Below are 16,703 nucleotides of genomic sequence, written 5' to 3' on the forward strand. Positions count from 1 at the left end.
ATCCTCCTCGTTCGGTAAAGAACACTTGAACATACTAAGGTTACTGCATTAGCGCAATGAATGATTCAACCGATAAAACGAATAAATGTATAGAAATGCCGTGCATCCTGTACATTTTAATTAAAAATGACACGAAATCAATATTAAGTTTTAATTCTGAAGCCATGCAACAGAAGTTTGGAGCGGAAGTATCGTTATTGGAATGCGGGAATGCCCTCCTCGAGCTTCCGTTTCCCCCCACTGCTTCCCGCGAAATGCTATGCTTCTCGTGGAGGGTTAATGCAACATTATAGAATGAACGATAGGCATTTAAGTAGGTGTCGAGTTGAGGTAGTGGGCACTAGGTGGAGGAAATTTGCGTTTTCCGTCGAATCTTCTGAATCATTTCACTTAAAAGATTTGTTAATAATAGAATCGTTCAATAATAGAGGTTTGTTGTCAATTGTAGGGGCACCTACAACAACCTTAATTATGCTGATAAATGAAAACAAAGTTTTTTTCCCCACAATGTTGTCAACGTTTGAGCTTGATTTTTATCAATTTGTAGACAAATCAACACGAATAATAGCCTAAATAAATAGTTTCACTATCTTTCACTTCTTTCAAAGTAAAGGTTCTTTATTGACATCTGTGGTTCCATTGAGAACATTTAACATCCATGGAACCTTTCCATTGCACAAAAGTTCTTTAGATTATTCAAATTTTCTCTAAAATGTTCCCTAAAGGTGCAGTCACATTTATGGTTATTCCAGTCATTTCAATAAGAATCCATGTGATCGGGGGTTTTGTGTGATGGCGGAGGATTTCCCCACGCAGGATTCACAACATGTTCAAGTTGATCAAATGGATTTGAAAAGTTTTCTGTGATCTGTGCCTCATAAATTGCTAATAGACAAGGGACCATATTGCCCCCAAAAAATGCTTGAAGAAAATGGTTCTTTTAAGAGCTGATCACTGAAAGTTTTTTGGGGGAACCCAAAATGGCTCTTATATAAAAATTCTTTAAAAATACAAATATTTTGGAACCTTAAAACTTTTTAAAATTATCACATCATTTTAATTTAGAATTCTTCTACCATCTTCTAAAATCTCCCAATTTGTTATTTTTGTTCACAAACAAGGTGCCCTATTTCGGGTGTTTTCAATCTTTTAGATGCTTCCAAATATGACCATCTTCATGCGAGGAATCCCCATTCCAAAATGTATAAGGCATTTATATATTTTATCATCTATATATAAAGAACAAATTAATTTTTTTGAAAAATTAACATTATAAATATATGTAAAATAAATGTGATTTATTTATTTAAAAATTATTTTTTTAAAATATTTTTTCTTTAAACTTTCTTCACATTTTTCTCCTAACTTTTCCACAGACCCACTAGCCTTGTGAAAGAAGGCCCCCTGAGGGTCCTCAGACCACAGATTAAAAACCCTTTCCTAGTTAATTTTATTAATGTTTCATTTAAATGTGTCTTCCAGTGTCATTCAAACTCGTTCCTCAGTAAAGAGGCATATAGGTCCATCAAATATTGCTCCGGCTGCACTTGAATACTATTGGTTCATGATGCAGTCAGTCTTGGAACGCATGAAGTGGAGGAAAATAGTGCTTGAAAGTAAAGATTTGTTCAAAACATTTTGTTTCCTAGCAAAAAAACTACTTAAAAAATAGTTATTCTTAAGGGTCAGTTCAACTCAAAATTAACAGCAAATCTAAGAAGATACATAACATAGGAGACAAATTTAATTTCAAAGATTGTTTTAACAGTGCATTTCTAAAAGAGCCAGTAAATGGGACGGTTTGTTGGCACACTAGGTCAGTGTGAGGTGAGTGTGGTGGTCAAGTAGCTCTCAGCAGCCTCTGTTTTGTTAGTGTTAGTGTTGGGGTGTGGGGTGGTCTGTCTGGGCAGAGCATTGTGCTTTATCATTGTACAGTAGGAGTGTGGGTTGGTTTTAGGACTGTGTCATTTTTCTCTTGCCATTTTTCTACTACAATGCAAGGCCACCCAGATTAGATAGTCTCCCAAATTCGCGTTTGCCTTAAAACCTTGCAAATTTGAGAACAAACTCAAAACTCACTGTTTCAGTTTACCACTCTCAGTCCTTTCTAAATGCAGAGCCACAGATCTCAAGCACCCATTCAGTCTCATTATAGTGAACATTCGCACTGTGCGAATGGGGGAGTGTGTGCGTCAGAAGCAGATGTTCTTCTCTGCGTTTGAAAGCTAGTCTGTTACTGTCACAAATGTGGCTTTAGATCCACGTCAAAAGTCCTTCATGGAGCAGTGAAGAGGCGCACTGATTGGCTTTTATGTTTACTTAGTCTGGAGACATTGCAGTGCAATAAAAAGTGCTTTGTATATTTGATCTAATTTAGAAATGCTTGTTTAGTACAGTAGTAGTAATCCACACCAGCTTGATAATGATATTAATAAGGATCATACTAGAATTATGTTAGTCAAGTGAAGTGTGTTAAGAATTGATAACATTTATTGACTGTTTCCAAACCAGCGTCTACTGTTGTTGGGGCAAACAACAGACAACCTCTCCTCAAACGCAAGCCATTGGTTTAGTCAAAAGTTGTCTAGAAGTTGTCTCTTTATAGTAATTACACGCATCAAGTTTGTTTATATAGCCTAAGCAGCAAGTACACTATTGTTCAAACGTCTGTGGTCGGAAAATTCAATATATAATGAATATTCAATATACTGCTGAGTTTATTTGATCACACACTTAAAGGCCTCCTGAAATCAAAATGTAAGGTTTTTAGCTTATTCATACGTTAGCCTTACGGTTATGAATAAGCTGGTGTGTTCCAAATCATTGACAAAAGTCGCATTTAGGAGATTTAATCATTCAAAACTTACAGTCTCTCACTTCCGCTAAAATGGATCATGGATTTTTTTATGACATCACCGTGGACTTCAGCTTCTCATCACATATTCTGTCCAATCAAATGCTCTCTAGAATCTAAAGCGTCCCGCCCCCATGCTATAAAAACCACCGGGCCAAAGCGACCGTTGACACGTCACGGAGCAATATGGTTTGGAGATGGGTTTGTGTTTGGTTGCTCAAACGCTCGAGTTTTATTCCGTTTTCCAACTGTACGTTGTTTAAGAATAAAATAGCTAGAATTAATTCACACCTCTACTTTTGAATCCAACGTATCATCAGCACTCTGATTCACTTCCATGGTGCTGTCAAATATTTGCAGTCTGTGAGGTAAACTAAACGCTATTGGCTTTTTGAAAAGGGGAGGAGCCATTCAATATGTCCCGCCTTAGCTTCCTGTTTCAGTGGAAATTACGTCAACGCATCAAACAAAGCTGCGCGCTCCAAGGCACTTCAGTGGGCCTTTAAAGGTAGGTTAGGGAGTTTCGGAGAGGCTAGCAATAGCAAGCTAGCTTTGAAAGCATGAGATGCCACCTTCCCTTCAGAGCGTCTCCAAAGCCACGCCTCCTTCAAAACTTCATGACCTTGCATGTGCACAGCCAGAGCTGACACTGTCTCAGTGTCTCATCCTGAATGCTAAACTGTTACATAACACAGTCACACAAATTCCCTCTCTTATTGTAGGTTTTAGGGTTGATATGATGTTGAAATTACTCTAAATTCTATAAATTCCTGTTGTTTTGTTTGCGCAGTGATCCTTCAGGGAGCACAATGTCTTTAATTCACTATATAAAACAACTTGCTGCTAAATATGCAAATTCCATTTTGACTGTTCTCATCCAGTCTGGTATTTATAGTGTCCACTCTGTCTGGCAACTGCCTCTCCATTACCACAGAAATAACCAACTCAAACGATAGCACAATATTTTCAAAGGTCGCTACACAATGGTCAGAGACGCCTGTCTGCGTTTTTATGACTATAGCAGCTTTTAAGGCGCAACTTCTCCCAGAGGTTTACTATGCCAAGTGTCTGACAGCTAAAGCTTTTTGAAAAATATCAAAACAATATATGAGGGGAAAAAATCTAAAATGAATCAACTAGTTAGTAATAAAATAACTATTTGCTGTTGACTTTGTCTTCCTGAATCCATCTTTTTTTTTTTTTTGAGGAAGTGTTTTTTTTAAATCTAATCAGAAGTTGTAATATTTTTTATTTAAATAATTACTTTAAATAATTTGCCTTGCTTAATATGAGCTTTCCTTTCAAGGTGTGTCTGTACATAGTTTCATATGTGTGGTTTGGCTGCAATTGCTCCTAGAAAACTAGGTTAATATTTATTTAAGGAGGCCCCTCAGTCAGGTATTGGAGCCTAATAAATCGCAGTACAGGCTGTGCTTTGCTGGGTGTCTATCAGTCCTGTTCACCTCCACTGCCTGTTTTACCATCCAACATTTTCATTTAGACTGTAATTTTGCATTCTTTCCTCATGTCTTATTCTTTTTTTCAGGCATGAGCGAGAGGCAGATGCACAGCAGAGAAAAACAGTAGCATGCTCTTTGAATTTATGGTAAGTGAAAAACAGCTCAATGAAAGAAAAACCATTAAAGCCGCCCTCTATTGTAATCTCATTCAATGGGGCATTGATATATATTATGGTACTGAATTATTGTTCATGTGACATGTTTTTAAAATATATTTGTTACTTAAAAGAATACCATGGTAATACCATCAGGGTTCCTCCTACTAGGGGTGGGAATCACAGGGTACACGGCTCAGGATACCGATAATATCACAATACAACAATTCTGCGCTAATATATTGCTAGACAATCCTATAATGATACATCACAATATCTGTCTAATTATGAAAACAACATGCCCATGAATATCAAAAATCAAGTCCAAGACCAACAGCATAAAAAGTTTCTCAGTCTGTTTTGTGAAAACATCTCTTGTTTCGGTGTAGGTGAAATCATTGTGCTTAAATGGTTTTAAGTGGAACATGGTTGAGTTGAAGACTCATTTGAGCTGGACTTCTCTTTCATTGCAGGATACGTCAGGATGAAACGACTCAGGGCTTCAAGCAGCAGTGACAGTTCAGACAATGAGAGTGAGTCAAACTGAGCCTCACAAAATTAGTAATCTACGTGTAAGTTTTATAGGGAACAAAAATATATATTTATCCTTGGCTCACTCCGTTGTTGTATCATAAAGGTCCCTCGACGTCCTTTTCCTCTAACAAGTATGGAAGCAAACCGGGCACCCCCGCCTCTGCTCAGAAGAAACCAGCAGAGGTAAACACAGAAGAATAATTCCGTAACCTGTTTTAAGACCCTTGATTTTTATCAGCAGACTTATGAATTAATTTTTTTTATTGTAGAATTGGGCATATCACTCATTCAGGTTGATATTTGGTCTTAATTCAACCTTGTAGGTGTTCAGAAAAGACTTGATCAGTGCCATGAAGCTACCAGACTCTCACCATATTACTTCAGAGGATTATTACCTGTTGGCGGACACATGGAAGCAGGAATGGGAAAAAGGAGTCCAAGTACTCGTCAGTCCAGACACCATCCCTCAGCCCTCTGTGAGGTATGTCACTGAATAAAAGCAAGCAAAAACAGGTTTTTGGACATGTACCATCTTGCATGTGACAAAGGGATAGTTCACCCAAAAATGGGTTAGTGAATGAAATTCTGTCATCATTTACTCACACTCAAGTTGTTTCAACCCTATATGAATTTGTTTCTTCTGCTGAACACAAAAGATATTTTGAAGAATGTTGGTAACCAAACAGTGGATTGGCCCTTTGACTTCCATAGTAATTTTTCCATACTATGGAAGTCAATGCAAACAGAACAAAACCGTGTGCGAAAGAGGCTAGACAGCAACTCTGATAGGCCATTGCATTCACGCGCTCAAGAGATATGATTGTGATTGGCTGCAATGCTCAACACCTGTAAAAACCCGGTGTAAATAAAAACCTTTGACACTCATAGAGCACTCAAACATGAACGAGAGCATTTGAAAGCGGTGTCTATTAGCGAGTAGCGAATATACCTAGAACTCGGTACTACCGGTGCTGCAGAAATGCTGGTACCATCAACTATATGTATATGTATATATGTGTCATGTGTGTATATATAGTACCGACTGGTACCTGTAGTACCAGTACGTTTGACAACCCTAGTGTGCATGGATGAATCATTTATAATAAGTACTGCAATATTCCATAAAAAAAAGATCTCATGATGACTTTTTTTGTGTGTGTAGGATAATAGCAGAGAAGCCAAAGGAGGTCCTCTTCACAAAACCGAGGAAATATATTCAGTGCTGGAGTCAGGACTCTACGGAGACGGGTTATGTCAATATCAAGGAGTTAGCGGAGGCTATGTGCAGATATGACCTAGATGACATGGATCTATACTGGCTCCAGCAGCTCAATGCAGAGCTTGGGGCGATGGGTAAGAGAGGGGATGCCTGTAAAAGCAAGGCCTCGTCTGGTGTCTTCCCTGTAAGATTTGGTGTCATGACTTGGTTCAAGGAATAAAGTACGATTTGTATGTTACATTTAGGCGACGGGCCAGTGGATGAGCTGACGATGGAGCGGGTGATGGAGGCACTGGAGAGGCAGTGCCATGACAACATGAACCACGCAATCGAGACTGAGGAAGGGTTGGGAATAGAGTACGATGAGGACGTCATCTGTGATGTATGTCGCTCACCTGACAGCGAGGAGGGCAATGACATGGTCTTTTGCGACAAGTGCAACATTTGTGTGCACCAGGTGAGACCTTTGATATCATCAGGAAATTGTCAAGCATCTGCAGGATGCTTTGTCAAGAAAAATACTTTTTTTGTCTAACTATCCTGTTATGATTTTTTTTTTAAATGTATTAACTTTTTTGTAATATTGCAGATATTATATAAACTACTGTTCAAAAGTTTAAGCTCAGTATGATCTTTTTGTTGTTGTTTAATGAAATTAATAGTTTTATTCAGCAAGAATGCATTAAATTGATCATAAGTGACTGTAAAGACATTTATAATGCTGCAAAAGATCTTGATTTCAAATAAACTTTTAAACTCATCAAAGAATCCTGAAAAAAAAAAAAGCAGCATTGATTGTAATAAAAATGTTTCTTGAGCACTAAATCAGCATATTAGAATGATTTCTGAAGGATCATGTGACACTGAAGACTGGGGTAATGATGGTGAAAATTCAGCTTCGCTATCATAGGAATAAATTAAAATTTAAAATATATTAAATTAGAAAGCAGTAATAATATTTTACAATATTATAGTTTTACTGTATAGCTTTGGTGATCAAAAACATGACTGACCCAAAACTTTTGAATGTAATGTAGTTTCTGTTGCAATGTTGTAAAAAGTTTAATTGTATATTGTATATTTTGACTTGAGTATAGCCTTTGATGCTGATATAAGAATAAAATACATATTTGTAATATTTTTGTAGTATATGATTGTATTAAGTATTGTGAACTAGAAAAAGATAAGTTTATACTAAACTTCATCACACTTATATTTTGTTGCAGGCCTGCTATGGCATTGTGAAAGTGCCAGTTGGAAACTGGCTGTGCAGAACTTGTGTGCTTGGTATCAACCCACAGTGCCTTCTGTGTCCCAAAAGAGGAGGTGCAATGAAGGCCACCAGGGCGGGCACTAAATGGGCTCATGTAAGCTGTGCCCTCTGGATACCGGAGGTAAGTTGTGTATCACTTTTTTATCATGCTTGTATGATCTTAATGTTGTTTCTTTAATAATAACAGCATAATGTCAGCATATTTCCTATTTGTTAGTTTTATTTAAGTGTATGATTTAGAGTTAACAGCCACAAAACTCCACTTTTGATTTTATGTGATCTTTAAAGAAAATAAGTATTAAGAATTTGTGTTTGTTTTTAGGTGAGCATTGCATGCCCGGAGAGGATGGAACCCATCACCAAAGTGTCTCATATTCCTCCCAGTCGCTGGTCGCTCATCTGCAGTCTCTGTAAACTCAAGACTGGAGCCTGCATACAGGTAATGCTGTATAGGGCAAAGAAGTTATAAAAATATAGTTGACCGTGAATTATTATTGCTTGGTTGAATATGTGAAATTTAGCACAGAATCATCCTCGAATGCAATAGAATTTTGATTTAAAAATATTTTTTGGATGCAAAATGTTAGTCTAATTTTAATTGAAATTATTAGGCAAGTCATGATATTTTTATAAGAACTGTAACTCTTGGAGGTTATTTAAATAAAATAAAATAATTAAAATCTGTAAGGAGTTTATATTGTACCCTAAATATCTTAACTTTTTTGTACGCAGTGTGTAGCATACAGTCTTTCAGTTGTTTTTAATAGCCTTCAATTTGCATTTTGAAAAACATTGAGCAAGATGTTTTTTGTTTTTTTTTGTAAAATGCTCGAAATAAAATGAATTAAATGAAGAAATAATTTAATCAATTATTAAAATAATGGTTCTAGATTTATCTTTCAGACTGTCCACGTTTTTTAACACTGTCTCTCGTCTTCCAGTGTTCGGTTAAGAACTGCACCATCCCTTTCCACGTCACTTGTGCTTTTGAGCAAAACCTGGAGATGAAGACCATCTTGGATGAAGGTGATGAGGTCAAGTTCAAATCCTACTGCCTGAAGCACAGTAAACCTAAAGCAGGAGAAGCGGGTTTGAGTCCGGCCCGTCATAAACCTCCGACTGAGACCGAGAAGCTGGGCTTGAGGGCGCAGAAGCTTCAGGAGCTGGAGGAGGAGTTCTACACCCTCGTTCATCCTGAGGAAGTGGCCCAAAACCTTGGACTGCCACTCTACCTGCTGGATTTCATCTTTCAGTACTGGAAGATAAAGAGGAAAAGCAACTTTAATAAGGCTCTGCTGCCACCTAAAGAAGATGAAGAGAACCTCCTGCAGCAGCCACAGGAGGACAGCATACACACACGAATGCGCATGTTCATGCACCTGCGGCAGGACCTGGAGAGGGTGGGTACTCCAGTCATAATGGATGATTTTTTTTTTTTTTTTTTTTTTTAAGGCATGGGTCAGGATGTGCAACAACTGAGTAGTCTTTTTCTTGCTGTGAACAATTTTCCCTGTATCATCCATGTTTCTTCATTTTTTGCGTGTAAAGACCTTTTAGTTTAGACTGTTATTAGTGTTGTTGTACACATACCCATTATCTTATTACATGTGGTTCTCTCAAAATTAATGAATGCACAGTTCATTTGATTTATGTACACTACAGTTCAAAAGTTTGGGGTCAGTAAGATTTTTAAAATGTTTTTGAAAGAAGTCTCTTATGCTTACCAAGGCTATATATATATTAGGGCTGCACGATTAATCGCAATTAACATGAAATCACGCTTAAACCGATTTGGCTTATTGCGCTTATGAAATCGCAAAGGCTGCAAACCAATCTTATTGATCCCAAACTTTTGAATGGTAGTGTATATGCATGCTTAAACCATCAGTATCATGTTGAGTTGTTGATGTTATGATCTTTATGTGTGTGTGTGTGTGTCATTTTGTCAGGTGAGAAACTTGTGCTACATGGTGAGTCGAAGAGAGAAGCTGAAGCTGTCCCAGAGTAAAGCACAGGAGCAGATTTTCAATCTACATGTCAAGCTCATTAACCAAGAGTTATCTGCAGGTAATTTTTATTTTATTCTGAAATTAAATGTTTTGTTTGAATTGGTTGAATTTAAAAAAAATTATTTTTATTTTTTTCTTAAATGAAAATATATTTTCTAATTATTTTATATTTCATAAGTGGGCAAATCACTTGTTTACATGTTTAGCCTCTATATTTACTGGAGTTGAAGTTAAATTCATGCAGCCAAATAGACCCAATGAATTAAAGATAACTGTAATCTTGCATAACCCGTCTTTTGACTGACCTGACTTCTGCTTTTATCAGGGCTTCCAGTGTCCTCTTCTTTAGAGAACATGTTCCACCCTCCTCCCAGAATAACCCTAAAACTCAAAATGCCCAAAGTGTCGCTTGGCAATGGCAAAACCAGCTCCAAATCTGTTAATGGACCCCTGTGCCCGGATAACAGCGGCAATGTATATGACACTGGTGAGGGAGGCATCGGACTGGGCAAACCGCAGCTCCATCTCGGACGGGCGCGGATAGAGGAGCGCGCCAACGGTCTCTTGCCTGCCTCCATCTACATACGACGAGACGGTGGGACTCCCCCGTTGGCCATAAAGCAGTCGGGCAAACCCCTGGCTCTGCATGCCGCCCTCCTCGGTCAATCGTCCAATGGGAAGGGCAAGGTTGAACCAGAGAAAACCCGGCCATTGAAATCCAACGGCATTATGGACAAGCCCGTACTCCAAAGAGACACTTCCTGCCAGACGCCCACTGAGAAGGACACATGCAACAAGATTTCAGGGAAGGGTCAGTCGGGTGGATTCCACAAAACCTCTCTTGAGCACTTCAGTCGATCTCTCAAGGAGGCCACTGTTAGTTTAGTACGAACTGAGGACCTTCGGGCCTTTGAGAAGAACGCACGCAAGACCTCCGGATTCTCCAAACCGGTTTCCATTGAGCAGCCGCTAGGGGGCAGCAGAGCGTGCCAGGAGAGCGACGGTTACTGCCCGGACGCAGAGCTCAGTGACTCGGAGCCCGAGGCTAAAGGGAAGTGCCGGCAGGGAGGGAGGGGGCAAAACCAGAGAGGTCCAGCTGGGGACTACGTCAAGTCAGCCAGCCGAGCAAAACTGTCTTTTGGCTCTAGAACGTCAGTGCAAAGGTGACAATCTTCAAAAGCATCGGAAACCCACTGCCACAAATTACCGTAGTCCTACGGCGGTAATTGGAAGTGCCAGATTCTGTTTTCCTCTGTTGAGGATCAGCCGATGGTTTTTAGTGCGGTGTGCCAAAATACCCTTGCTGGCTGATTGCAGAAGTGCAGATAGGTCTATTTTGTGGACTGATTTATATCACTGTTTCTCTCTACCCAGCCATAGAGTTTACTCTGCTGCAGCTCCACTTGGACTCAGTTCATGAGAGCGTGTGTAAAGTAGGGTTTATGGGCCGTGCAGCAGTGTTTCTGTACATAAAAGGAACCTCCCTTTTTGACTGTATATAGTAGTTTGTGTTAAGATGTGGAGCACTTCGAGATGCTTTCCACGTACTGAAACATTATCATACTTTCTTACTGATATGCTTATGCAAATAAATAAAGACTTAAGAACTCCGATCTGACAAATCATGATTGTTTGATTGTTCTGAGGATCTGCTTGTCTGGCTGGACCTTTTTTTTTTTTTTTGCCTTTTTTTCTGTTCCTTTTCATCTCTTTGGTCTCTCTTCCTCTTGCTTTGTTGTTTTTTAACGTCTTTGCTAATGTTAGAATTGGCATGCTTGAGTTGGAAAAGAAAGTGTTGTGTGCAGCTGAAATGGTCTTCCAACTGTCTTCAGAGTATGAAAGGATATGTCAAACCTTGATGTTTATATTTAGAATAAATTCTAAGGATACAGTGTTATTTTTTTTTACTCAAATCCATCTTCTGTCATTTCTCAGCGCCGAACCCTTTCTTGTGTTTGCAAAAGATCATTAAAAAATGGCCAATAATAAAGCAAAAATGGATTTTTATGTGCTCGAGAGAGACATAGTATTTTAGAAAAGTAACACGTGTTTTTGCATAAAAGCATTCATATGTCCATCCGAGTCAGTCAAATAAACTGGGCTCTCAATATTAACTACTAAAAAATACTGAGAGCTCCTAAGACCCAAGCACTGACTTTTGTCCTCTGTAGAGGACATTATATTTTAAGTATGGATGTACTGTGCATTCAGGGATTTTCAGAGATTCTAAAAGTTTGGAGGTTTGACTATGACAACTCCTGTTCCTTGGTCTTTAAAATGACAAGGAACAGGTAATTATCATTTAAATCTGACTAATTTTCAAGTTGTTTGTCATTAAACTTCTCAGAAGAACGTTATGTCCTTTTTAGTGGACAAGACTTGCATGTTTATCAGGCATTTTGGGGAGACACAAGTGAATAGGAAAATGAATTATATATTCTTATAGGAGCCAAGTTATTACTCCCATTATTACATTACCTTCAATGCATGTTGAACCAAGAACACATTCATATGCAAATTAGATACAATGTATGGAGACATTGTTTAGAATGAGACTACCCATTTATGGCCATGTTTACACACATATTGTATAAAGTAAAATAGTATATAAAATTATATATTTCATAACGTTGTTGAGAATCATCAAAGTTTGGTTAAAAATCAGCCTGAAACCTCTAAATTGATTGGTGAATGAAAAAACAAACATTGTTTTTGCTTAGGCCTATATGTCTTTTCATTTTTTTAATAACTACAGAGGACATAGCATAAATATGAGTAAAATATATTATCAAAAATCCTTTTATCAAAAAAAAAAAGCTGTTTGCGCCGTTACGCGTGGGTTGCTTCTCCCTTTGTTTTTAAATGTTTCTATTATGAAATAGCCAGTAAAATAAAGGCTTTTTAAATAATTTTGAAGAAGAGTGCCTTGGATATTCTCTTTTCCACATTTATTTGAATTCCCGACCCCAAAGAGCACCTTCAAACATCTGACTGAGCACCCTGGACACTTTTTGTCTTCATATTTACAAAAATACAGCAAATATATTTACTCTATTTCTAAAAAATAAAAAATACAGTATAAACTGCATCCCCCCCCCCCCCCCCCCCCATCAAATAAATGCAGCATTCGTGAGCATGAGATTTTGCAACGTTAGCGTGCATCCGCCACTTCAAATTGTGAAGTCACAAGTCATGTTCACGTAAAGCTCTAAAGCAGTAATTCGTCTGTCATTTTCCTTCAACCTCATTCTTCTCCAGGAGCCCTCTGGCTAGTCCAAATGGAAGTGTTCTCCACAGTTTTAATCATTTTCTTCGCTCCAGAAACCACAATTTCTGCACTCTGTGGTGTTTCCTCAGGCTGTACCTGCCTCCTGCTGTCAACTAACACAATGAGAGAGAACTCGATAATGAGTGAATCACTAACATTCTGAAGGGGTTTCGTTTGGTCATATAAAATCTTTGATTGCTAATGTAAGTGTCTACCGTCATACCTGTGCCACATTTAAAGTCATCAGATTATGCTTAACTTGCTTCAGCAGAGTAGTGTATCATTCATTACTGCTGCCTGAGATATTACTTTTTCACTTAAATATTGATATGGATGGATAAATAATGCTGAGCTCAGCTGTCATCTGATGTTCTTTTCAAGCTTAACCAAGTTATCTTCTGACTCAACTGATTCTTTTGGTTGAGCGGCTGCTGTGTTAGCTAGGAGCTGGAGCAGGAGCTGCCTAAGGCGTATTGATCATTTGAAGAAAAAGCTGAGTTTGACTACAGTGTTAAACAACACAGCACTCGCTCTGTTGAGAAAGAAATATAAATCAGGTAAAAGGAACATCCACTTCTGTAGCTTTCATAGGGATAATAACGTACAGTCAGATGGCCCTTATAGCCAAAAAAAACACTGGACCTCGGCGCTAAGAGAGAGCTGTAAAATAACATTTAATATAGTTCTGCGCATGCTCATTTAGAAGTTCTATTTGCAAATGTATGTCCATGACTGATGTTACGGTAATGATAATTGTCAGTGCAATTATCATCACCGTAACATCAGTCATGGACATACATTTGCAAATAGATGTTACGGTAATGATAATTGCACTGACGATTAGCATTACCGTAACATCAGTCATGGACATACATTTGCAAATATATGTCCATGACTGATGTTACGGTAATGATAATTAGGTAATGCTAATTGTCAGTGCAATTATAGTTTAAGTACTAAATGCACTGAGTACTCCGGAACAAGTGTAAAATTGTGTGTATCACCTTGTAATAGTCTTATCATAGATAACAATATTGATGTACTTTGTTCAACAACGACATTACAAAGTATAAATTAATTTTAGCATTGTAGAAAGTTAAGTCATTCTTTTATAAAGCGTCACGTAACCTTTTTAGTCTTGGTTTAGCAATAAAGAACTAGATCAGGATTCCAAACCGCAGCAATGATCCATCTGCTCTGTGTAGTTTCAGTGAACTCTGTCCTTGATTGGCTGATTCAGGCAGGTGTGTTTGACTGGAGCTGGATCTAAAATGGAAACTAGATCACCATGAACAAGGTTAGACACTCCTGGCTTAACTATGAACCTGTCCTCTACATGAGAATAGCTAACAGGAGAAATTATCAGGTCATAAACAAGAAGTATTTACACATGAATGAATGAAGCATCTTACATCACATTTTTAAAATGCACAGTGGCTTGAACACAAATGTACACTACCGTTCAAAAGTTTGGGGTAAGTAAGATTTTTTTTAAAGAAATTAATATTTTAATCAGCAAGGATGTATTCAATTGATTTTTTTTTTTTTTTTTTTTTTAAGACAGCAAAGACTTTTACTTTGTTAACAAAAATATATATTTAAAAGAAATTCTGTTCTTGAGAACTTTCTATTCACCGGAGAATCCTGAAAAATAAATCATGGTTTCCACAAAATTATTAAGCAGCACAGCTGTTTTCAACATTAATGATAAAAAGAAAAGTTTCTTGAAATCAGCATATTAAAATTATTTCTTAAAGGGACAGTTCACCCTCATGGGCTAATTTTCATTTTTGGGTGAACTATCCCTTTAAGGATCTTGTGACACTGGAGTAATGATGCTGAAAATTCAGCTTTGCCATCACAGAAATACATAATTAAAATATGTTACATAGAAAACAGTTATTTAAATTGTAATAATATTTCACAATACTGTTTTACTGTATTTTTTTATCAGATAAATGCAGCCTTGGCACAGAAGAGACTTCTTTCAAATGTTTAAATGGATATTGCCAGAGGTGGACAAAGTACACAACTTCCTTATTGAGTGAAAGTACAGATACTACTGGTCAAAAATGACTCCATTACACTGTAAAAAGTGAACAGTTGGATCAACTTTAAAAAATTACTTCAATTGGTAACACCTAAAGAAATTAAGTTTTCTCAACTTAAATTATCACATTTTATCGTGAAAAATGTGATAATTTAAGTTGAGAAAAATTAATTTCTTTAGGTGTTACCAATTGAAGTAATTTTTTTAAGTTGATCCAACTGTTCACTTTTTACAGTGTACAAGTAAAAGTGGTAAAGACCGATTTTTACTTAAGTAAAAGTACGTACTCGTTTTTAAAAGTACTTAAGTATCAAAAGTAAAAAGTAAATGTCAATGCATTGTTATATTATTGTTGCATTGTTGTATGTAATACTTACAGTACATTATGGCTCTGAATCTATGCCTGCCTACCCTCGTATCAATATCAAATTTATTTCTAGAACACAGGTCCAGTAGTGGGATTGAATGTGAGATTGAGTAAGTGCACTCAATAACGTCCACAATGGTTTCGGACACCCAAATGGCTGTTCCCTCAAACAGTGCCCAATTTAAAGTGTTTTGGCTTTTAGTATGAATATGTTAGCCTTACTGTTAGTGTTATATATAAGCTAGTGTGCTCCAAAGGACAAAATTCACATTTAGAAGACCAAACCCAACGTTGAAAATGAAAATCAGGTTGGATGTTGACGTCAATCTGACTTTCATTTCCAACGAAAATGCAACCCCTGCAACTAAAATCATCCCCTGACTGAAGTTACTACTTTCTACTCAAGGACCTTGACAGAAATGTAGTGGAGTAAAAAGTACGATATTTGTCTTTCCAATGTAGTGAAGTTAAAGCAAAAAGTTTCCAGAAAAAATAACACTCAAGTAAAGTACAGATGCTCAAAAAGTGTAGCCTACTTAAGTACAGTACTCAAGTCAAGTACACATTTCAGCAATGTACTTTGTTACTGTGTCCACCTCTGGATATTGCTTTAACTCTTCAATGTCTATGGATATAGACTTACAGAGGAAAGAGAAACATGTAGAGCAGTAACAATTTATTCATTGATGGGATGTTTATTTTTCCAAAGTATAGCTATAGGCCTTCTAGAAAACTGACACTGTACCTACCGAAAATGATTTCACCTTAAAAGCTGTAATTTAGTTAATTTTTCTATTATGAGGAATGAGATTTGCCTGGTGGACTGTAATGTGATAAAAAAATATGCATCCATTAGTATCTTTCTATTACCATGTGTATAATCTAACTAGAGCCACTGAAGGATTGCAGCTTGGAGCACAAAGACTGAATGCCATCTGCTTGTGTTCTGTATTAATGTAATGAACATTAGACTATTCTAATCGCTGTTCGACAATTTGCATAATGTGAAAAAGTCCTATTGTGCTATGGCTGAAGAACTATATTGTCTTGTTTTCCAATCTTTGTCTTTAAAAAGGGGGTTGTGACATAATACAAGACAAAGAAGCCATTGGAGCCACTCCATGCTGTTCTTATGGAATTTCAGTGAAGTTAAAGGAAGGTTAACTGGAGTCACTGCGTGATAGTGAACTGGATTAAGTTGGCTTTGTCACATTGAAAGCAGCAATGAAACTGCACAGCTGGAATGAATGGGCTACTTCATTTTCAGAGTTGTTTTCCTGAAGATGTTAAATGTAAATGTAACTGAAAAAATTAATCTGAATAATGTGCTATAGAAATTTCTCTTCTGTAGTCATGCTGTGAGGTATTAGAGAAAAGTCCTGTGTCATCGCGAAACACTATTTCTCTTACAACACTGAGGTCAGCAGTTTAGCATTCTGTCTCCCTCACAGCAGCAGAGAGGAGCTGCATCACCAGTCCCATCTAGAGAAAACAGGTAATTAAACTTGTCCAAC

General features: G+C 37.4%; 1 protein-coding gene across 1 annotated transcript in view; it reads left to right on the forward strand.

The window, feature by feature from the left end:
* jade3 (jade family PHD finger 3) overlaps positions 1-11,401 on the forward strand; it is a 12,285-nt gene extending 884 nt beyond the window's left edge. The window contains exons 2-12 of the mRNA XM_084128021.1: positions 4,401-4,460; positions 4,943-5,002; positions 5,107-5,186; positions 5,327-5,484; positions 6,166-6,356; positions 6,468-6,679; positions 7,449-7,616; positions 7,818-7,934; positions 8,437-8,895; positions 9,445-9,562; positions 9,830-11,401. Of these exons, the coding sequence (XP_083984147.1) occupies positions 4,954-5,002; positions 5,107-5,186; positions 5,327-5,484; positions 6,166-6,356; positions 6,468-6,679; positions 7,449-7,616; positions 7,818-7,934; positions 8,437-8,895; positions 9,445-9,562; positions 9,830-10,671 (2,394 nt within the window). The 5' untranslated portion in view covers positions 4,401-4,460; positions 4,943-4,953 and the 3' untranslated portion in view covers positions 10,672-11,401. The remainder of the gene's footprint in view (positions 1-4,400; positions 4,461-4,942; positions 5,003-5,106; positions 5,187-5,326; positions 5,485-6,165; positions 6,357-6,467; positions 6,680-7,448; positions 7,617-7,817; positions 7,935-8,436; positions 8,896-9,444; positions 9,563-9,829) is intronic.
* Positions 11,402-16,703: the final 5,302 nt, after the last annotated feature.

This window comes from Abramis brama, assembly GCF_963993115.1.
Source record: "Abramis brama genome assembly, chromosome: 11".
NCBI lineage: Eukaryota > Metazoa > Chordata > Actinopteri > Cypriniformes > Leuciscidae > Abramis > Abramis brama.